This window comes from Lithobates pipiens, unplaced genomic scaffold, assembly GCF_037356315.1.
Source record: "Lithobates pipiens isolate NorthernLeopardFrog02 unplaced genomic scaffold, aLitPip1_a1.2 Scaffold_3, whole genome shotgun sequence".
Classification (NCBI taxonomy): domain Eukaryota; kingdom Metazoa; phylum Chordata; class Amphibia; order Anura; family Ranidae; genus Lithobates; species Lithobates pipiens.
The window spans coordinates 255,676,526-255,701,084 of NW_027507790.1; the positions used below are offsets into that span (position 1 = coordinate 255,676,526).

Genomic DNA, 24,559 nt, shown 5'->3' on the forward strand with positions numbered 1-24,559 from the left:
TAAGTATAAGGAGCTGCTGTTTTCTTGAGTCCCCGGAACCTACGCTTGTCGGGGTCCGGATCTGAATCTGCAACCTCTGTGGTGTCTGGTGGTGGCTCTTCTCCCTGTGCCACCTGAGATGCTGGACACCTCCCAGTCTGATCTCTTAGGACAATCTTGCTGTCTCTTGTTTCTGGTGAACCTTCAACTCTTTGCTCATCCCATGAAACTGATTTAAGCCACATATCTGCGCTTTCTGTTTACCAGATTATTATGCTCTCTCCAGCCAAATTATCTTGCCTGGCTCTGCTGTAATTTATCCCAAAGGTGTTCTATCACTTTAAGGTCAGGACTCTGTGGAGGCCAGTCAAGTTACTCCACCCCAAACTCGCTCACCCATGTCTTTATGGACCTTTGGTGTCAGACCTGCCTAGCTGACATTTGATAAAACTTCAAAACTCTCCCCTATCCTGTTCTTCATTGCATGGACGCTTATTGTTCTGTAGGCCTAGATAAGAACTTGGAGGACTAATTAGATTCCTTGAGATAACAGAAAAAGTCTGCCAGGGACACAGGACAGCTCTAAATTACTGGAAGGAATATATTTTTGCATCTTTTTTTTCCAACAGGTATAACTTCCAATGTTATATTTAACAGCAAATAGGAGATCTTCGTTGTTGGGGTTTCCTTTCGATTTAAATTCCTGTTTCCTTGTTCCAAAGTGCAGTCCACATTTTTCTTCTCCAAAAGCCACTAGGCCAGTGGTCATCAACCCTGTCCTCAGGGCTCACTAACAGGCCGGGTTTGCAAGATAACTGAAATACAGCACAGGTTATATCATTTGCTGCTCAGTGATTGCAGTATTTTAGTCTGCATCTCCCCCAAGGTAATACATAAAACCTGGCCTGTTAGTGAGTCCTGAGGACAGGGTTGATGACCACTGCACTAGGGCACCTACCACAGCCAATCACCTGGACAGGAAGTGAGGGCTAACCTTCCATTGGGGACATAGACTGACTGTAAAAATGACTATATCTACAACTCGTGATACATTAGTGTGATGGTCAGTGGAAATAATATTCCTCACACTTGAGGTCATTGGGAAGAATTACAGAGAGCTAAAAAGATCAATGGTATAAGTGGGAACTTATCTGAGAGGCAGAAATTGCTCCTTGCTCAAGGAACCCCTAGCAAACTCTTGAGGAACCCTAGGGTTCCATGGAACCAGAGCTTTTTTTCTCTGAGAATAGGTGCAGGAACCCCCCCCCCCCCCACCTGAGTCACCCCTCGTCTCTGCCCAATACCCACCTCTGACCACCGTCCCTTGATTCCACCCCCTACCCAACTACCAGTACTGCCCTGTTTAGAGAATAAGCAACATTAGACCCCCCCAACCCCCCGCAGCAACAACAGATTCCCCAGCATCAATATATCCTCCAGCAGCCAGTAAAAATAGACCTCTCCCTCAACAGTAGATCCCTTCCAGCAACCTAAGACCCTCCCAGCAACAATAGATTCCCCATCGGCAACACTAAGCCCCCACATAAAATCAGATCCCCACCAGTGACAATAGATCCCCCAGCAGCCAACATCAATAGACCCTCCAGCACACCCCATACCACATGCTATTACATACATTCAGTGCTGGAGGTGCCGGAACTGCGTTCCCCCGCGTTCCCACTGAAAAAAAGCCATGGTTGAGAAACCCTGCCTTATAGGTTTTGCAGTGGTTCTGTAATGAGAGCTGTTCTTCGAATTTCTTACAGAAGCTGGAAATTACCAATTGATCCAATCAGATTAACAGATGCATGATTGGTGTGGAGACATCCAGAATATTTAACTGCAACCAAGGAAGGTGTGCCCACTCAGCTAACAGTTCCTGAGATAACCTTCAGGCTCAGACGGTCTGTTTCATGGCTGCTATTGCAGCAAAACCTGCTATTGCTACAGTATTCCACTTCAATCCATTAAAATCCATGTCCTCTGCAATCATTTTTCTACCACTAGATGTCCTCAGTCTGATGGCCAACCTCATTCAACCCACTTTGTTTGAGCCCAGGTTGTCCTGAACCCACCCCCAGCCTGTGACTGGAAAGGAGAAGCATCACAGTGATGAGCCCCTCTCTCTGTCACCCTGCTTGCAAAAACCTGGGTCAGGCTCTCCCCCCAATGCCTGTGTCCCCATTAAGGAGAATCCCTCTCACTTTCTGTCCATGTGTCCCCCACAAAAAATAAGATGAAAACCTCCCAACGGGATCCACTAAACCTGACAAGTCACCCAACCATTCTCTGCTCTATGCAAAGCTAAAAACAATCATTCAACCAGAGTTGGGTTTTCATTTCAAACAAACTTTACGGAATGTTCAAAGTTTATTTACAACATCGATTTGGATTGAGAAAGAACAAGGCCATGTCATTTTAAAGCAGGAGGAAGTTCCTGGGGAAAAAAAAAGTTGAATCCGTCTGGCACTGGTGCAAATGTTATTGCAGCATTTTAAAAATAATTCCCAAGAGCTCTTTTCTCTCTCTCTCTCTCTCTTATTTAGTGACACTTTACCAATACGCAGCCTTAGTAGAATAAAATGGAAATAAACATAAACCATTCTCTGAAAAATAAGAAACCTAAAGATTTTCTTTATCTTTTGTACTTACACTTCAGGTATCTTTGTATATTTCTGTGTTGATTAGTCTGTTTTATAGTGCATCCGGAAAGTATTCACAGCGCTTCACTTTTTCCACATTTTGTTATGTAACAGCCTTATTCCAAAATGGAATTTAATTCATTATTTTCCTGACAATTCTACAAACAATACCCCATAATAGAAAGAAGTTTGTTTGACATCTTTGCAAATTTATTAGGCCCCTTTCACGCTGAGGCGCTAAAGTGCTAAAAATAGCGCCTGCAAAGCACCCTGAAAGAGCCGCTCAGTGCACTCCAGGGCTTTCATATTGGAGCGGTGCGCTTGCAGGACAGTCAAATTTTTTTTATTTACCGCTCTTAAAGCGCCCCTTCCCATTGAAAACAATGGGGCAGCACTCCAAACCCACCTGCAAAGAGCTGCTGCAGCGGCGCTTTGCGGGCGGTTTTAACCCTTTTTTGGCCGCTAACGGAGGTAAAAACTGCCCCGCTAGTGGCCGATCAGCGCCGCTAAAACGATGGTAAAGCGCCGCTAAATATAGAGGCACTTTACCGCCAGCGGGCTGAGAGCCCCAGTGTGAATGGGGCCATACAAAAGCAAAAAAAATCCGTATTCACAGCGTTTGCCATGGCAATTGAGCTCAGGTGCATCCTCTTTCCACTGATCATCTTTGAGATGATTCTGAAACGTAAGTGGAGTCCACCTGTGGTAAATTCAGTTGATTGGACCTGATTTGGAAAGGCACACACCTCTCTATATAAGGTCCCACAGTTCACAGTGCGTGTCAGAGCACAAACCAAGCCATGAAGTCCAAGTAGTCTGTAGACCTCCGAGACAGTATTATATGGAGGCACAGATCTGGGGAAGGGTACAGAAAATGTGTTCAGCATTAAAGGTCCCAATGAGCACACTGACCTCCATCATCCATAAATGGAAGAAGTTTGGAACCACCAGGACTCTTCCTAGAGCAGGCCACTCCGGCTAAATTGAGCGATCTGGGGAGAAGAGCCTTAGTCAGGGAGGTGACCAAGAACCCGATAGTCACTCTGACAGAGCTCCACCATTTCTCTGTAGAGAGAGGAGAACCTTCCTGAAGAACGACCATCTCTGCAGCACTCCACCAATCAGCCCCAATGGTAGAGTGGAAGACGGAAGCCACTCATCAGTAAAAGGCACATGACAGCCCACCTGGAGTTTGCCAAAAGGCACCTGAAGGACTTTCAGACCATGAGAAACAATTCTCTGGTCTGATGAAACAAAGATTGAACTCTTTGGCCTGAATGGCAAGTGTCATGCCTGGAGGAAACCAGGCACCACTCATCACCTGGCCAATACTATCCCTACAGTGAAGCATGGTGGTGGTAGCAGAATGCTGTGGGGATGTTTTTCAGCGGCAGAAACTGGGAGACTAGTCAGGATTGACAGAAAGATGAATGCAGCAATGTACAGAGACATCCTTGATGAAAACCTGGTCCAGAGTGCTCTGGACCTCAGACTGGGGCGAAGATTTATCTTCCAACAGGACAATGACTCTAAGCACACAGCCAAGATAACAAAGGAGTGGCTACGGAACAAGACTGAATGTCCTTGGGTGGCCCAGACATGAACCCGAATGAACATCTCTGGAGAGATCTGAAAATGTCTGTGCACCGACGCTCCCCATCCAACCTAATAAAAAAAAAAAAAAATAAAATATATATATATATATATATATATATATATATATATATATATATATATATATATATATATATATATATATATATATATAAAAAATCTTTTTTTTCTTTTAAATGTTTTATTTATAGCGCAAAAAAAAAGAAAGAAGATGCAGTGAAGATTAAATACCACCAAATGAAAGCTCAATTTGTGGGAAAATAGAACACAAATTATATTTGGGTACAGTGTGGCATTACCGCGCAATTGTCAGTTAACCACTTGCTGACCGCCGCACGCCGATATACGTCGGCACAATGGCAGCGGTGGGCAAATGGGAATACCTGTACGTCCCCTTTAAGAGGCAGGAATAGCAGGCGTGCACCCGCTACGTACAGCGTGACCGTACCTGCGGGACCAGCGATCAGTCTCCCGGCGATCGTGTCACAGAGCCTTGTGACATGACAGAGTTCATTGCTCCCTGTCACTGGGAGCAGTGATCAGTATCATGTGACTAGTAGCCCAATCACTCCCTAGGACACATATAACCCCTTCATTGACCCCTAGTGGTTAACCCCCTTCCCCGCCAGTGTCATTTACACAGTAACCACTGCATTTTTATAGCACTGATCACTGTATAAATGACAATGGTCCCAAAATAGTGTCAAAAGTGTCCGATGTGTCCGCCATAATGTCGCAATACCGTTAAAAATCACAGATCTCCGCCATTACTAATAAAAACAAATTTATAATAAAAATGCCATAAAACTATCCCCTATTTTGTAGACGCTATAACTTTTGCGCAACCAATCAATATACGCTTATTGCAATATATATATTTTTTTTTACCAAAAATATGTAGACAAATACATATCGGCCTAAACTGAGGAAAAAATTGTGGTGTTTTTTTTTTTTTTTTTATATATATATATTTTTGGGGGATATTTATTATAGTAAAAAGTTAAAAATAATGCGTTTTTTTCAAAACTGTGGCTCTTTTTTTGTTTATAGCGCAAAAAATAAAAATCGCAGGGGTGATCAAATACCACCAAAATAAATCTATTTGTGGGGAAAAAAGGATGTCAATTTTGTTTGGGTACAATGTCGCACAACCGCGCAATTGTCAGTTAAAACGCCGTCACAATTTCCGACACACAAAGTTTGAGATCTGGGTCTAAAATTTTCCGACAACAAAATCCGATCATTTAAATTCCGATCGCGTGTAGAGAATTCCAACGCACAAATTGCCACGCATGCTTAGAATAAATTTCGAGACGAAAGCTATTGGCTACTGGCCTTTTTATAGTCCCGTTGTACGTGTTTTACGTCACCTCGTTCTGAACGATTGGATTTTCCGACAACTTTGTGCGACCGTGTGTATGCAAGACAAGTTTGGGCCAAAATCCGTCGGGAAAAAAAACCAACGGATTTTGTCGTCGGAATGTCCGAGCGTGTGTACAAGGCATAAGGCTCCATTCACACCTGAGCATAGCTCAGCGACAGCTGCTGTGGAGAGTGTTTGTGTTTTTTAGTGGAGCGTTTTTGGAGCAGTACCATTCATTTTTAATGGTCCTCCCTTCACTCCAAAAATGCTCACAAGAAGTTCACGTACCAACTCTTGACACAGAGCCAGGAGCGTTCGGCATTGCGATTTTTGCTGCGATTGTGGCGTGTTTTGTCACTCAACATTCGCTGCAAAATTGCACCACGTTTAGGGTGCCGTTAAGAAATAATGGCTTCACAAACGCATCCTGTATTTTGCTCCAATTATGGAATCCTGGGCAGAATCGCAGTGATGCTGCCCGCGATTCAATACGCCTAGGTGCGAACGGAGCCTAAAGCTTTTCATCTGAATTGTTTAATTTTAAGAATGTTTGTTCCATTTTCTAATAGTTTGGCTCCATTCACACTTGTGCCACTTGTCGTGGGACTTTGGACATTGAAGTCGCATGACAAGTTGCAGCCCATTTTTTTTCTTTTTTTGAATGGTACCTGTTCAAATCAATGCGACTACTAATGCACTACTTTGGTGCGACTTCTGATTTGACTTTGGTCCAGAGAATGTAAGGTCGTATCGAAGTCACGCTCCAAAGTCGCACTGGAAATCGTGTGACTTTGGTGAGGCGCTAATGTGAATGGAGCCAAATTAACGCTTGATTTCAACCACAGTGATGACAGAATGAAAGGAGCAGGATGGAAATTTCTTACTCGTATAAATGTCTGACATTCCCTGTGGCTTTCATTGGGGGAAGTCCAATTTTTCCCAAACACTGCAGTTGCCAAGTCATCGAATGCACTGAGAATTTTAGGTTTGAATATTCGTTCGAATTTTAAAAGTCAGCAGTAGCAGTTTAAGCCAGGTACTGTCTTTGGAAATGAGTTGTCGGCTGTGCCTTGTGCAGTCCCGGCCCGGCCGGCATGTGTCACCTGTGGAACCCGTCAGACCAGCAGTGCGGTCCCTGGCCCGGGGCAATATAGCTCCCCCCCCCCCGTCTCGCATGATGGCAGAGGTGTTACGCTCCGGTTATACCAGTTCTATGAGTCAGTCATAATCCTGTAAAAGTCATTTTAATAGGTCTTGTTACGTTTGATTGGAGAACAAAATGTCATTATAGAGCCGCTATAAAAACTTGCCTACCGGGGCACTTTCACCCCCTTCCTGCCAAGTCCTTTGCACTTTGACAATTTTCACGGTCATCCAACACTGTACCCAGATGAAATTTTTATTATATTTTATTTTTTCCCCACAAATAGCGCTTTCTTTTGGTGGGTTTTGATTACCTCTGCGGTCTTTAAAAAAAAAAAAAAAGTTTTGCCTTTTAGTTCTACTTTAACCACTTAAAGCGGCGTACGGCTTAAAAAAAAAAATTACTACAAATGCTACGAATACTGCAGCTGCTGACTCTTAATAATCGGACACTTACCTGTCCCAGGGTCCAGCGATGCGGGGGATCGAAGCCTTGCTCGTCTCCCCCCTCCGCTTGTCGACGCCAGCATTTTAACTGTGGCCACCCACTGCTCATGCACGAGCTGTGACGTGTCCCAGACGATTGCCTAGAGGGAGGGGGGAGAGGTGATTTCCCTTCCTGCACCGAGGGAAGTGGCGTCAGGAGCCCAGGCACTGACGAAGGCAGATTTTGAGGGACCACATAGCAACAGGCATAAAAAGGTAAGTAGTAAAATAATTTTTTTTCCAAATGTTTTTTTTTTTTTTTTCATTTTTTCATGCACATTAATGACATTTTTTTTTGGGGGGGTAGAACTCCACTTTAAGGACCGAGACACTTTTTGAGATGTGTTGTTTACAAGTTAAAAACAGTTTGTTTGTTTGTTTTTTTGCTAGAAAATTGCTTGGAACCCCCAAACATTGTACATTTTTTTTTTTAACAGTAAAGTTAGCCCAATTTTTGTTTTATATTGTGAAAGATAATTTTATGCTGAGTAAACTGATACCCAACATGTCACGCTTCAAAATTGCGCCCTCTCGTGGAATGGCGACAAACGTTTAACCCTTAAAAATCTCCATAGGCGATGTTTAAAAAATTCTACAGGTTGCATGTTTTGCGTTACGGAGAACATCTAGGGCTAGAATTATTGCTCTCGCTCTACCGACTGCGACGATACCTCACATGTGTGGTTCGCGAGTCCCGCGGGACTGGGCGCATTTTAAAAAAAAAAAAAAGGGACAACCCAAAATTTCGGATTTTCTTTTACGTTCATGTTTGATAATGATAAACACGACAAATGGAAAGGGCAAATCTCCCTAATGTAGACACAGACTGCAATAAAAACCTGCCCGGGGTTCTAATCCCTTTTTACTTTATCTAAAATTTTAAAAAAAAGTTTGCCTTTAGGTATCAGTATTTAGGTATTAGGTATTTATTATCAGGTATTTAGGTACAGTTGACCGACACTGCTGAGGTCACCAGAACAGGAACAGAGTGGAAATCTTCCAAAGGGGGACACTAGTTCTGTTGACACATTCAAGGGATTTCCTTTCACTTCCTGTTTGGGCTATGGGACAGGAAGTGAAGAAAATTCTCCCCAATGGGACACAGATGTCACAAAAGGGGTTATAACCAGGGGTCAAGTCCTAGGGAAAAAAGTGTGGGAACTCCCACCCAAGATCCACTCCCCCATCCTAAAAAAAATAGGACATCAGGGCACATTATGGGGCACATAGGACATCTGGGCACATAGCACATCAGGGCATGGGGCACATCAGGCCACATGGGACATCAGGGCATGGGGCACATCAGGGCACGGGGCACATTAGGGCATAGGGCACATCAAGGCACATTATGGGGCACATCAGGGCACATAGCACATCAGGACACGGGCCACATGACACATCAGGGCACATTATGGCACATCAGGGCACATTATGGGGCACATAGCACATCAGGCCACATGGCACATCAGGGGGCATGGCACATCAGGGCAGATCAGGACACATTATGGGGCACATTAGGGCATGGGGCACATCAGGGGATCTTACTAGCCAGCATGCAGAGTAGCGCAGGAAGCGTCTGTCTGTAGTAAGTTTTCTCTCATGTCACGCAGCGCTTCTCACTCCCTGGTGGCCCCTCCTCTCCTCTCGTCTATCCCCATTGGCTTGTGACCTCATCTGGGATAGACGAGAAGAGAGGAGGGTGCCACCGGGGAGCGAACAGTGCTGCGTGACATAAGAGAACTTTATTACAGACGCTTACTGCTCTACTCTGCATGCATCTCGACATTCGGATTGGGCGGCTCTAGTCCTGCCAAGGGAACGGCGTTCCTGCTGTGAAAAAAGTGCAGGGACGCCGTTCCCGCAGGACTCGAGCCCTGGTTATAACCCTCTCTTACTCTATCCAAAATGAAAAGGGAGTTTTGCTTATAGTTCTACTTCTTTTTATGTTTTTTGCTTCTGTGTGAGGACACTGAGTTGATCACATATAGTGATAGCAGTATAGCAACTGTTTAAATTACAGCTGCCAGAAAGCGATGGGTTGGAGGTAAGTGAAATGCTGAACAGAGAGCCAAATGCTGAGCAGAGCGGAGTTCTTCTTTAGTGACATGGTGACCCAATGTTCTGACCCAGTTCTCTTTCATGTGCAGAGCCTGGACATCATCAGTAGTATCGGCTATGACTGTCTCCTTCAACACATGAACGATGGCAGGAAGAACTGTAAAGAGTTTGAGGACTTCATTAAAGAAAGGTCAGTAACTAGCGCTGAGAACGCAGAGACAGAAATGTGCTCACCCTGTGGTTAAAGTGTATGTCTAGGTCAAAAGTGCAAGCGCAGTGTACCTCTATGATACATACATACATTTCCCTGCATTTTATCTGTTTAAAAATGCTACAAGTACAGCTACCTGGTCTAACTCCATGGAATGTATTAATAAAAATATGCAGAGCATTTGTTCTGTCAAACTGCATGTACAATATATTAAGCTATTTTCTCTCCAGGTCCAGTGTTATTCATTCATACAGGTTAGAGTCAATCAGGAAAATATCACATTACGCCACTAGATGGTGCCAGTGATCATAGGTAGGTAAATACATATTTACTATGATCGTCAGCTCCATCTAGTGGCCATAATGCAGTTTCCTGAATCACTGATGATTATAGGAAGCAAATTGTTTACTATGATTATCAGCTACATCTAGTGGCCATAATGCTCATAATGATCATAGGAAGTAAATAATTATTTCCTATGATTGTCAGCTCCATCTAGTGCCTATTTTGCTGTACTTTTCTGATTTACTGATCACTATAGGAAGTGAATTTTTTACTATGATCGTCAGCTCCATCTAGTGGCCATAATGTAGTAATTTCCTGTTCCACTGATGATTTTAGGAAGTGAATTGTTTACTATGATTATCAGCTGGATCTAGTGGCCATAATGCTCATAATGATCATAGAAAGTTAAATAATTATTTCCTAAGATTGTCAGCTCCATCTAGTGGCCATAATGCAGTAATTTCCTTATTCACTGATGATTATAGTAAGTGAATTGTTTACTATGATTATCAGCTGCATCTCGTGGCCATAATGCATGATCATTGGAAGTAAATAATTATTTCCTATGATTGTCGGCTCCATCTAGTGGCTATTTTGCTGTAATTTTCTGATTTACCGATCGTTATAAGAAGTGAATGGTTTAATGTGATCATCAGCTCCATCCAGTGGCCATAATGTAATCGTTTCCTGATCCACGTGGAAAATGTAAGAAATTAAAAAAAAATTTTTTTTTTTTTTTTGGCATACTGCTGTACAGCATTATCATATAACTGCCATGGCAGTGACCAGGGACACTGGCTGGGGACAGCATGCAAAAACAAATAAAAAGAAAATGAACTAATATCACTTTTTAAAAAAAATTTTTTAACACACTGTGACCAGAGCAATACAGTGTTACCATAGTAAAACTGTACGACTCTGTGGAAGTGATTGTGTTTGTTTGTTTTTTGTTGTTTTTTTTTTACACATTATGATTGCTTATACCAGTGAATTTCATTGGTATAAGCAACCATTTTTACGAAATGGAACTCAGTAAATCAATTAGTATTTTCGTAATTAGCTGTGATGGTCACAGCTAATCACATGGTACAGATGGGCTGTGATTGGTCAAGTCTGTATCATGTGATCACTGTGACCAATCACAGCTAAGAACACGATTGTAAAAAATGGATGGCATGAAAGGAAACCATCCATTGTTTACAATAGTCATATGATCTGCTGTGTTTGGTCACAGTGATCACATGGTACCAATAGCAGGCTGGTACAGTGATCTACCATCGGTTGTGTCCAGTGAACATTGCGGGTGACAGATTGTGTCTGCAGCACAGTTGGGTTGCAGAAGGATGTCCTATAACGTCCATCCAGAATGGCAAAAGTCCTGCACGGCCTATTGAAAAATGACTCTCGTTCCCCCTCTCTCGTTCCCCCCTCTCTCTTTCCTTCTTTCTCTCTCCTTCTCCCCCCTCTCTCTTTTTCTTTCCCCCTTCTCTTTCTTTCCCTCTCTCCCCCCTCTTTCTTTCTTTCTTTCTTTCTTTCTTTCTTTCTTTCTTTCCTCCTTCTCTTTCTCTTTCTTTCCCTTTCTCGTGCTCTCCTTCTCCCCCCCTCTCCCTTCTCTCTCTCTCTCTCTCTTCCCCTCTTTCATTCATTCTTTCCCCCTTTTCTCTTTTTCCCTCTCCCCCTCTCTCTCTGGCTCTCATACTTTCCCCATTCTCTTGCTCTCTTTCCCTCTCTCTCATTCCCCCTCTCTCTCTTTCATTCTTTCCCCTTCTCTCTTTCTCTTTCTTTCTTTCCCCCTCTTCTCTCTCTCTCTCTCTCTCTCCCTCTCTCTCTCCCTCTCTCTCTCCTTCTCCCTCTCCCTCTCCAACAAAGAGCTGCATCCCTTGAACTGGAGATTGAATGTGTTTTCCCCTTTTGGACCCAACACTGCTAAGACAGTTTGAAAAACCAATAAAGAAGGGATCATGCCATGTTTTACACCTTGAAAAATCTGTCCCCACCATGAAGAGGGCTCTAGTCATTTGCGTTTGCTACCCAACTCTTCCTTGTACTGGTCTATGCAGCCAGAAAATGATGATGTCTGTCTGTAAATGTCTTCTATAGGGCAGCCATAGAGGAGCGCTATGGGAAAGACCTGCTTACTTTAACAAAGAAAAAACCCTGTGGACAAACAGAAATAAAGTAAGTGAACCATTTCCTGTCTGAATCCCAAGGGGAATTAAGCTGGCCATAGATGACCTGAATTTTTTTTTCTTTCGTTTAGCCAGTGAGCTAAACGAAAAAAATAAATAAAAAATGAACAGATTCCCCCATCCACACAAAGTGGATGGAGGAATCTCCCTGGTGGTTCATTGTGTACTCACAGTGGGATATCTGACATTTAGACTAACCTAGGGGACTGAGCTGGAGGAACAGGGGTAATTTGGTCCCCCCCATCCACCCCCGGGCTGTACTAATAAAATATGCTTTGCTAGTGGCCCTGAGGGGAGATACTTCACTACAAGAATTTATCAGAGCAGGACCCACAATCAGTAAAATATGTTGGGCATTATAAATCTACTCCATTCAGACGTAAGATCACTAAGGATACAAGGAACGTCTTCCAGGACCAACTTCTTTTGAAAGGTCATGTGATCGAATGCTGATTGGAGGAATCTTCTCCCCCTCCCCCTTGTTAATAAGGGCTTCCAGATTCTGATAAGCACTCCACCTACTGACCCCCACAACCACAGCACAGGGTTGTAAGGAAAAGGCTCTTGACCCCATCAACATGCTCCGATAAGGGTCTGGTATGGATCTTGGAGGGGACCCCTCGCCGTTCAGAAACAAATTGGTGTGTTCCCTTTAAAATCCATACTAGACCCAAAGGGCCTGGTATGGATTGGGGGGGGGGCCCACACTTTTTTTTCTCTGAATTTTCTATTGCCAGCATTCTTTTGTTGACATTAAAGCTCTCAGTAGGGAAACCCGCTGACAGCTCATCGGTTGTTAAGGCCAGAGAGTATTGAAGCCAGAGAGTCAGGATGACCACCAGAAGAAAAGTATTTGCAGCAGGATGTCAGGAGTGGCGGACTACATGTTTCTCTCATAAGAAGATTCATTTTTTTTTAGGTCACTATATCCTAATATGTATTCTACTAATATAATAATATACTTATAATATACTTAATACTAATGTAGCGTCTTCTGTTTCCCACCTTCAGCACTTTGAAAAGGGCTCTAGATATCTTCAAACAACGTAAGTACTTGGAGGATAACGAGTGACATTCATGTGTAATTGTTATTATTTTGGATGGAGTAGGGATAGATTAGATCCCCTTTTATATTATTGCTTTATTGCCACTAAAATACACAGTAATAAGAAATCCAAAGTTTTTGAGTTGTCACCAGAACAGGAAGTGAGGTCTTCCAATGGAGACACCTGTCCCAATGACCGATGCCTAAGGTGGGTATCCTCTCTACTTTATAGGGATATCTCCCCAACTGGACACAAACTGCAAAAAAAATAAAAATGAAATAATAATAATTGATAACGGCAAAAATATCACATCACTGAGAGCTGAAATATGGCCTGGTAAGGAAGGGATACATACAGAGTGTGTATGTATGTATATGTGTGTGTGTATATATATATATATATATATATATATATATATATTAATGTGTGTGTCACTGTCCCCGTAGGGCTTGCTGAGTGTTGACTTCATAGGCCTCTCTCTGGTTACCGGCAGCTGGTTGATAAGTGTTTTCCACTTGGTTGCCAAGGAGTTCCCACTTGCCCCTCCTTTATTCCCGCTAGCTCATTACTCAATGACCAGTCCAGGGTATTTGTGTTTTTGTATTTTATTGGGAACTTGGAAGGGATGAGTGGGATACTCCAACTGCAACTATTCACAAAGGATAAGGACAATCCTCACTTGACCTCAGCGAATTGGTAGTAGAAGCAGTCACACTGCTTAGACCATACAGCCACATGTATGGAAGGTTTAAGTCTTCTTGCTCTCACTAGCAGCAGACTTGATTCACTTCATTATCTTCAGGACTAGGGATGAGCTTCCTGTTCGAGTCGAACATACGTTCGACTCGAACATTGGCTGTTCGCCCGTTCGGCGAATTCCAAACGTTATGGGCCGTTCGCGCCAAATTCGTGTGGCGCTCACAGCCCACAATGCACTGCGTCATCGCAGTGCATTGCTGGCTCATGATTGGCCAAGCATGCACTGTGACCCCGCATGCTTGGCCAATCACAGCGCCAGCAGCGAGGAGAGCAATGATTGGCCACAGGCAGGATGCCTGTGGCCAATCATAGCTCAGGCTGTGTAGTACACGCCCCACACTATATAAGGCCGCCAGGGCGGCGGCCTTGTGTAGTGTGTTGGCGTCTGAAGCAGTTAGTGGGTGTTCTGTGTACCTTCAACACAGTACACACCGATCGTTATCGGCCGATTTTCAATCTTGCTCTTCTGTAGTGGTTGTTGTCTGCGTGCCCTGACCGCAGTATACACCGCTATATTCACCTTACCTATATAGCTAGTGATCTATCTTTTATAATAGAGCTTGCAGTCAGTAGTGTTAGGAGCTTGTGCGTGCTGTCTGCGTGCTCTGTACCCAGTACACACCGCTATATCCACCTACATAGCTCTTCTCTATTTGAGCCATATGCCATCTGCAGGAGTTATTGGAAGTTGTGTGTGCCTCCAGCACAGCACAGTATACATCTGTATATACCCCTTTATCTCTGGTGTTCTATAATAAAGGCATCTGCAGGAGTTAGTGGGTGTTTTGTGCCTCCAGCACAATATACACCTGTATCTACCCTTTATTGCTGTTCTCTAATAGAGCCATCTGCAGGGCTTAGTGGGTGTTGTGTGCCTCCAGTACAGTATACCCCTTTATCTCTGGTGCTCTATAATAAAGGCATCTACAGGAGTTAGTGGGTGTTGTGTGCCTCCAGCACAATATACACTACCCAACTGCTGTTTTACCCAACTCCCTTCAGGCCATTACCATGTCTGGAAGGCCAGCAAGGAGAGGCAGACAGGCGTGAGCCGATAAAAGAGGGCAAGCAGGCTCTGTGTCTAGAGACAACAGTGCTGGTCGTGGACGCGGTGCATTGTCATCAGCACGTGGCCATGGGACACGCTTGTCCTTCTTTTCGGCAGCTGGAAATGTTGAGTCGCAACATGCCAATGACTTGGTAGAGTGGATGACCAAGCCCTATTCATCCTCCTCATCCTCTCTCACCCAGTCTCAGGGTACTAGCAAAGCAGCTGCCAACGCATCGTCTTCCCTCGTCTCAATGTCATCATCAGTAACTCCTTCCCTAGACCCACCACGTCCTCCTGAGGAGTCTCCTGAGGAGTCTCCTGAACTCTTTGAGCACAGTGTTGGGTACATGCTCCAGGAGGATGCCCAGTGTTTTGTAGGCTCTGATGATGACACTCAGCTAGAGGAAGGCAGTAGCGTGAATGCAGAGAGAGGGGATGCTCAAGGACAGCAATCTGGCAGTCATGTTCCACAAGCTGCAGCATACTACCAGGTTTGCTACAGCGATGAAGAGGGAGGGGATGATGAGGGCACTGACTCCACATGGGTGCCTGGTAGGAGAGAGGAGGAGGAGGAGGAGGCACATGTCCAACGAGGCAGGATGCCCTCTGGGGGCCAGCTTAGGGGCAGCACACCGACTGAATCACACCGCAGAGCTCCGCCTGTGCAGGGCGCTGCCTCTGCGCGTTATTCTAAAAGTTCTTTGGTGTGGGCCTTTTTTGAGACGAGTGCATCAGATCGCACCGCTGCTATTTGCAACATATGTCTCAAGCGTATCTCGCATGGCCAAAACATCAGCCGCTTGGGCACCACATGCTTGACCAAACATATGTTGACCTGCCATGCAGCTCGTTGGCAAGCGTACCTCAAAGACCCACACCAAAGAACAAAGCGGACCTCTCCTTGCTCCTCATCAGCTGGCATCTCCAACCCCACTAGACCTGCAGTCCTCTCTGAAACCTGCTCTGAGAGGAATGAAGGTGTAGAATTAGGTGTGTCACAGCCAAGTGCTTCTGGGCACTCTGCTAGCAGTACACCCACGTCCGATTATAGCAGGCAAATGTCCCTGCCCCAGCTGCTGGACCGGCGTAAGAAGTTTACTCCCAGCCATCCACATGCCCAGTGGTTGAATGCTAGCTTGGCTAAATTGCTAGCACTTCAACTGCTGCCTTTTCAGTTGGTAGACTCATGCCATCAATGAGTACCTGTGCGACTACGGCACCAGGACAGGGTCAGGGGAGCTCGGTTTTTTCTCCCCACGCCAGTGGGGCATGATCAGGGATGCATGCACTGTCCTGTCACCGTTTGAGGAGGCCACAAGGATGGTGAGCAGTGACAGTGCATGCATCAATGACACTGTACTTCTTGTCCACCTCTTGGAGCATACGCTGCGTGGAATAATGAACAGGGCACTTGAGGCAGAACAGAGGCAGGAAGAGGAGGACTTCCTTGCCTCTCAAGGCCCCCTTTATCCAGACAGTGTTCCTGCTGTGCCACCCATCACACAGGAAGAGGATGAGGAGGAGGAAGAGGAGGAGGAGGATGATTGTGTCAGCATGGAGGTGGAGGCTGGCACTCAGCATCAGCAGCAGTCTTGTAGGGATGATTTACAGTCCCAAGAAACCTGTGGACTTGTACGTGGCTGGGAGGAGGTAGCTGCGGATCATGTTGTCCTTAGTGACCCAGAGGACTCCGGACCGAATGCCTCAGCTAACCTACGCTGCATGGCCTCCCTGATCCTGCAAAGCCTGCGGAAGGATCCTCGTATTCATCGGATCAAGGAGAGGGACCATTACTGGCTGGCCACTCTCCTTGATCCACGGTACAAGGGTAAGGTTGCCGACCTTATCTTGCCATTGCAGAGGGAGCAGAGGATGAGACATCTCCGGGAGGCCTTGCAGAAAGGTCTGTGCAACGCGTTCCCAGAGACTGGGAGGTTACAAACTCCTGGTCCTGGACAAAGTGTTGCCGAGGCATCGGTCAGAAGGAGCGGTGGAGAAGGTAGCCGTCTGACTGATGCTTTCAGACAATTTTTTAGTCCGCAGCCCCAAGGTATGATCGGTTCCAGCAACCATCGCCAGCGTCTGATTTACATGGTGCAGGAATACCTAGGGGCAAGGTCAGACTTGGACACCTTTCCCACCGAAAATCCTCTGGCTTACTGGGTCTTGAGGATGGATCACTGGACAGAGCTTGCACAGTATGCAATTGAGCTACTGGCCTGTCCTGCATCCAGCGTTCTTTCGGGAACGCACCTTCAGTGCTGCTTGTAGCTTTGTTACCGATCACAGGGTGCGCCTGTCCACCGAATCAGTTGATCGACTGACCTTCATCAAGATGAATCAGTCTTGGATAACCCACAGCTACCAAGCACCTGAAGCTGATGTAACCGAATAATTTTTTTTGAAATATCACATCCCTTCAAGACTGCCTATGCTGATGCTGAGTGACTGTCCAGTTATGTTGATTGTCTATCCTCTTCCTCCTCCGCTGATATGTTGGAAGAACATTTCTGGTTCTGGGTGATGCCATCAGCCCAATTTTTCTGCCCCTGTTTAACAGGGGCGTTTAATTACAATTTTTGATGCAATGCTTTGCAGCAGGGCTAATTCCTGCAATAAAACTAGAGTATATGGGAGAGGTTGCAGTGTGGTGGCACCAGCACCAGTGCCATCAGCCCAATTTTTCTGCCCCTGTTTAACAGGGACATGTAATTACAATTCTTGATATAATATTTCACAGGAGGGCCCCTTCCTGTGCCCACCCAGAGTAACTGTGAGGACTTATAGTGTTGTGGCACCAGCACCACAACCACCAAAGGTCAATTTTTCTACCACTGTTCAACAATGGCATGTAATTACAATTCTTGATATAATCGTTCACAGCAGGGCGCTCCAGCGCCCACCAAGAGTCACTTTGAGGGCTTACAATGTTGTGGCAAAACCAACACCTTGTTCCGTCATTCAAACATCCAACTTACAAACATCTCCTACTTGCAAACGGAAGGAGACAACAGCAAGTGAGATGAAAAAAGATGGACAACAAAACAAATTATACAGGGGTGATAACCCTTCCCTATGTTTTCCAAAAAGCTTAAAAATAGTTTTTTTGACTGGAGCTACACTTTAAAAATGTACCAGTTGAAAATTACAAACAGATTCAACTTAACACAACAAACCTACACAGTCCCTGTCTTGTTTGCACCGCCTGTATACTGCTGTTCTGAGTATATAGGGCCTGGGGGCCACACGCATTTCCTTTTTTTAATATGGGTACGGGGTTCCCCTTAATATGCTTACAAGACCCAAAGGGGCTGGTAATGGGCAGGGAGGGCTACCCATGCCATTTTTCTCAATGATTTTCAACCATATTGCAGGAACCAGATATAACATTAAAACCGCAAGCAGTTTTAAATGATGTTATTTCCATTTAATGTCATTTTGTGCAGGGACTGTTCTAAACACGGGAAACACGTGGCACTTCACAGGCATACTACAGACACCCCCCAGGCACGATATTTAAAGGAATATTTCACTTTTTTTTTCACTTTAATCGTCATTAAAATCAGTGCTCCCGCCAAAACGGCCATTTTTAAAAACATTTTAGCCATTGACCCATGTCTCCTGGGGCAGAAGCCAGGTCCCCAAACCCTTTTTAGGACAGCATCTTGCATATTAGCCGTTAAAATTAGCACTTTTAATTTCGAACGTTCGAGTCCCATAGACTTCAATGGGGTTCTAAAGTTCGTACGAATTTGGGGTCCATTCGAAAGTTCTGGTCCGAACCGGGGGGTGTTCGGCCCATCCCTATTCAGGACACTCGCTAGCATCCCCTTTACTGTCACCCGTCCACTGACCCTTCTAGCTGAAGGGGACGGCCCTCACTTGATAAGGCCCCAAAGACACAGATCTGTACTCATAGTAGGCAGAATCAGATTCTTCCTGGTGTACCCCTTGCAGTCAGCTCTTCAGTTCCTCTGGGTTCATCTTCTCTCTCTAGGCCCCTGGGTCGACCACCCAGGGCCTCACTGCCTCCTCCGCGGAGGAAAGGTCAGCCGCCCCCTCCCTCCTGGACTCAGTTCCCTGGCTCAGCTAACTCTGAGCACGTGTACTCTGGCTTTTATATACAGTATCCCATCATGCAATGCAGCACTTTTCCTCTGCCAATTGCCAGGGCTGTAACAAAGCCTGTGCACTCACTTGTCAGATCCCCTCGCATTGTCCAATATGCCTCCCTATTGGACCAGTGAGGGACAGTCAGAACAAGCTGAGCTGCACGCGATGTACAATGAGCAGACCTAACCAATAGATCCTGCTCCCTGGTAGGCAGGGAACACTCTCTAAGTTTTACCTGACAAGACCAAAAACTATACTCTCTCCTAGCACCTACTTAGGAGCATTATCTATCGCACTCCACTAGACCTCTGAAGGTAGGGTGTGGTAGCTGGCACCAAGTTTTCAGTTGTTTTCCCAGCACATCCCACACAGATGCATTGAGAGCTGGAAAATATGGAGGCCCAGTCAACAGCTTAAAAACTTGTAGTCCTCAAACCATTCTTAAATTCGTCAGAACAGGCCAGCTGCTTCCATTGCTCCGTGGTCCAGTTCTGATGCTCACATGCCCATTGTAGGTGCTTTTATCTGTGGACATGGATCAGCAATGGTCATCCTGACCGGTCTGTGGCTACACAGCCCCATACGCAGCAAACTGCGATGCTCTGTGTGTTCTGACACCTTTCTATCAGAACCAGCATTAACTTTTTCAACAATTTGAGCTCCAGCAGCTCTTCTATTGGATCAGACTACACGGGTCAGTCTGCAGTCCCCACATGCATCGATGACCGTGTCACCAGTTTTCCTTCCTTGGGCCTTATTGCTCTGTCCTGACCACTGCAGACCAGGAACATCCTACAAGAGCTGCAGTTTTGTAGTTGTCAAAGGGCCCTTGTCAAGGTTCCATTTCTTTTGACTGTAGGTCCTCTTTATTGTGTGTTATATACAACAAGGAACATACTCCTAATTTATGTTTTTTTTGCAAAAGTACAATTTGTTTGGCAATTCTTTACATTTTATTTTTTACCTTTCCTCAAAATATCTACATGTAAACACACTGTACAAATAGCTCATACAGGGGAGCTATCCTGGTATGCCTCTTCATTGGCTGCATTCCTTTCTATCTAAATATAATTTGCAACACAAATACATTGTTACACATCAAACCCTGAAAACATAACCTCTTAAAGCCGTATTAAGCCCAAAAGCAAACCTTGAATATATTGCAGTTTACCAATTGTTAGATGTGATGGCTGCATTTGTGTTTGTTTGTTTTTTTAAGCTTGCTTTCTTCTATTTTCGTCTGGTGATCCAGCCAGTAAGTCTGCAAGCTCGCCAGCAGAATGTGTCAGTTTACATGGATGAGACAAACTACTTAACACTGGCAGGAGTGCTTAAAATCATCAGCTTTAATTTATGTAAAACCTTTATCCCAAATGGCAAAAAGGTTGCAGTTACTGATTATAAAGTGTGAGCTGGAGTTTGGCTTCAATTTATTAGTTGTGGCAACACGCAGGTAAAATCACCTGGTTGTATCCAGGATGGGAAATATGTGTGTCCTAGATTCAGGCTTTATGCAGACTTGTACAATTAGAGGGGAAGAGTTAATGAGCCCAGCTGAAGTAAGTGGGCTCATTAAGACCTCTACAAAAAACCCCAGCATGCTTAGGGAGATGCTCCATCCTGGAACCAGTTTTGTGTTGTATAGACTGGGGAGTGTGATATCTGTTCTGTGCGGTGAGTTAACGCCTGTGTGGCAAACCTCTACAACAAAAACAGGGACTGGTGCAGCACAAGGCTGCACTCAGTTGTTAGACAGGGAATGTAAGTGTGTAGTTAGAGGTCAAGCTGACCAGGATTTATTTTCATGTTTTATTTTTGTTTGGCTGTTATATGTATCACTGCATGTAGCATAAATAAACCGCATCTTTTGTTTTTTGCACCTACAACGCTGTCTGCTGTGCCTGATTTTGTGTTGTGAACCCATCCAGGGGGTCACACACACCCGCTGCCGAGCTAACCCCTCACATAGTGTATTGAAATCTGCTAGAACATCTAAGCCCTTGTACACACGGTCGGACATTCCGACAACAACATCCGTCGGATTTTGTCCGAAACTTGTGTTGCATACACATGGTCGGACAAAGTTGTCGGAAAATCCGATCGTACGTAACGTGATGACGTTATTTCATTACAATGGGACTACGTTCAGGCTAGTAGCCAATAGCTTTGGTCTAGGAATTTGATCTGAGCATGCGTGGCACTTTGTCCGATCGGAATTCTCTACACACAATCGGACAAAGTCCGATCGGATCATGTTGTCGGAAAGTTTTATAGCCCAGCTCAAAAACTTTGTCGGATATTCTGACAGAAACAGTCCGATGGAGCCCACACACAGTCGGATTATCCGACAACACGGTCCGATCGAACATTTTCCGTCGGAATGTCCGACCGTGTGTACAAGGGCCAACACTCCCCTCCACCCAGACTGACAATGTTGCTGTCAAAGATGCCCCCTGTGCTCCTTTATCCAGAGTGGGGACACTCTAATACAGGAGGTGTGTTGCTGGCCAGATCTCCTGGGTAAAGCAGAGAGGGAAAAGCTTAAAAAAAGAAAACGAATGCACCCACCACATCTAATGATTGGTAAGCTGCAAAATATTACATTTTTGATGTTGGGTTTCATACAGCTTTAACTAACCCTTGACCTAACCTCACTCCATCTGTCTCCTCACGCATCACCATCTTACTGACAGACATATTGGCCTGGATGTCACATCACTTCCTCAAACTTAACCTGTGCAAAACCGAGCTCATGATATTTCTTCAACCCTAGTACCACTTCCCCTGATTTCTCTGTGAAAATCAACATCTCAACTATCAACCCGCCCCCTCCATGCCAAGGTCCTTGGTGTAATCCTGAACTATCCTATTAGCCCCACAATCAATCACTGTCTAAAGCTTGCCGCCTCAACCTCCGCAACATCTCCAAAATACGCCCCTTTCTAACCAATGTCAACACAAAGCTTCTAATCCACTCCCTGGTCATCTCTCGCCTTGACTACTGCAACTCCCTCCTCATTGGCTTACCTAAAAAATAGTCTATCCCCATTCAGTCCTTCATGAACGCTGCTGCCAAACTCATCCACCTTACAACCCACTCTGTGTCTTCTACCCTTCTCTGCCAACTGGTGTCAGTGTGGTTTTTTTTTAATTATTTTTACAATTTAACCTTTTCAATATTTATTTAGTGAAAACCAAAAAATTCTGTATCTCAGAAAATTTGAATATTACAGAAGACCAATAAAAAAAAAGATTTCTAATACAGAAATGGACTTACTGAAAAGTATGTCCATGTACAGTATATTATGAACTCAATACTTGGTCGTGGCTCCTTTTTGTATGAATTATTGCATCAATGCGGCGTGGCATGGAGGCGATCAGCCTGTGGCACTGCTGAGGTGGCATAGAAGCCCAGGTTACTTTGATAGCACCCTTTAGCTCATCTGCATTGTTGGGTCTGGTGTCTCTCATCTTCCTCTTGACTATACACCACAGATTCTCTATGGGGTTTAGGTCAGGCTAGCTTGCTGCCCAATCGAGCACAGTGATACCATGATTATTAAACCAGGTACTTTTGCCAGTGTGGGCAGGTGGTAGGTCCAGCACATGTCATCTGCTGGTGTTGGTCCACTGTGTTTTATTCAGTCCAAAGTCAGCGCAGCCCTCTAGCAGGAAATTCTAGAGCACTTCATGATTCCCTTTGCTGACCGGCTTTATGGAGCTGCTGATTTCATTTTCCAGCAGGACTTGGCACCTGCCCACACTGCCTAAAATACCAATACCCGGTTTAATGATCATGGTATCAAGGTGCTTGATTGGCCAGCAAACTCACCTGACCTAAACCCCATAGAGAATCTGTGGGGTATTGTCAAGAGGAGGATGAGAGATATCAGACCCAACAATGCAGATGAGCTGAAGGCCACTCTCAAAGCAACCTGGGCTTCCATAACACCTCAGCAGTTCCACAGGCTGATCCCCTCCATGCCACGCCGTAGTGATGCAGTATATCATGCAAAAGGAGCCCCGACCAAGTATTGAGTGCATACTATACTGTACATGGACATACTCTTCAGTAAGCCAACATTTCTGTATTAAACATTTTTTTTTATTGGTCTTATGTAATATTGAAATTTTCTGAGATACAGATAGTGAAAACCCAAAATTCAGTAAGCCATAATCATCAAAATTAAAAGAAAGACATGCTTAAAATATATCACTCTGTGTAATGCATCTATATAAAATGTATGGATTTCACTTTTTGAATTAAATAATTGAAATAAATTAACTTTTTGATGATATTCTAAGTTTATGAGATGCACGCGTATATATAATCTTAAAACATTGTATTCCTAGAGTGCATATTTAAAATGTATGGCCATTCAACTGAGGATTGTTGCAAGAACTCTAAAAAAAGAGCTTTGTAAATGTTTTTGATACATGGTACCAATGCACCTCATACAGACCTATGTAATAAAAAATCTCGAAGATAACAATATAACCTAAAACGGGAACTACGTTGGGCATAATCTTGATCTTTGTACTCTTTTTGTGCAAATAAGGTCTTATCTTTCAGTGAAGGCCATTTTGCAGAACAGTACATATTCTGTGAAAGTGAAAGAATAATCTAGATTGCGATTTACAGAATGTTAGTTTACTTTGTTCACTACAAAATAAACAAGACAGGGTTTTCTGAGCCAAATGTGACAACTCCAGTGTTGATCATGTGCTCTGTATTTATGTTTATGCCCTGTATAGGTGGTGCTTTGTCAGACCATTCAATGGGTGCATTGGCAGCCCATTAATTTCAATGGCTGCACTGGCAGCCCACTTTTTTCAATGGGTGCATTGTCAGACTATGCATTTCAATGGGAGTGTTAGCAGACTATTAATTTCAAAGTGTGTGTTGACAGCCCATTCATTTCAGTGGGTGCATTGGCAGCCCACTTTTTTCAATGGGTGTGTTGGCAGACCATTCATTCAATGTGTGTGTTGGCAGCCCTTTCATTTCAGTGGGTGCGTCTGGAAGCACATTCATTTCAATAGGTGTGTTGGAAGCCCATTAATTTCAATAGATGCACTGCCAGCCCGCATTTTTTCAATGGGTGTTTTGTCAGACCAATAATTTTCGATGGGAGTGTTGGCAGCCCATTAATTTCATTGGGTGTTTTGGAAGTCCATTCATTTTAGTGGATGCGTTGGCAGCCCACATTTTTTAATGGATGCATTGTTAGACCATTCATTCAGTGGGTATGTTGACAACCCATTAATTTCAATCGGTGTGTTGGCAGCCCATTCATTTCAGTGGGTGCACTGGTAGCACGACCAAGAGGAGAGCACGTCGGTTCATTTTTTGAAAAGAGGTGGAAAGTTGACCTGATATAATCCATCATAACCGGGAGTGAGCCGGATGCCAAAATAGGGCAAAGAAGGAAGCCATTGGAACAGGAAAGCATCTCTCAGGGTGGCCAATTCAGAGGATGAGAGGTTAACCGACATGGCTTTGGACTTAGTTGGGTTGACATATAAACCTGAAAGGGACGCAAAGGCGCCAAGGAGAGATAATAGGTTAGGCAAAGAGGGACATCAACATATTGTCCACGAATAAAGAAAACTTATGAGC

The 24,559-nt window shown here is 44.5% G+C and overlaps 1 protein-coding gene across 1 annotated transcript in view; it reads left to right on the plus strand.

Moving 5' to 3' along the window:
- The window catches only part of PSTPIP2 (proline-serine-threonine phosphatase interacting protein 2), a 201,523-nt gene that overhangs the window by 72,889 nt on the left and 104,075 nt on the right, over window positions 1–24,559 (plus strand). The window contains exons 2-4 of the mRNA XM_077463071.1: window positions 9,375–9,475; window positions 11,882–11,959; window positions 12,982–13,016. Of these exons, the coding sequence (XP_077319197.1) occupies window positions 9,375–9,475; window positions 11,882–11,959; window positions 12,982–13,016 (214 nt within the window). The remainder of the gene's footprint in view (window positions 1–9,374; window positions 9,476–11,881; window positions 11,960–12,981; window positions 13,017–24,559) is intronic.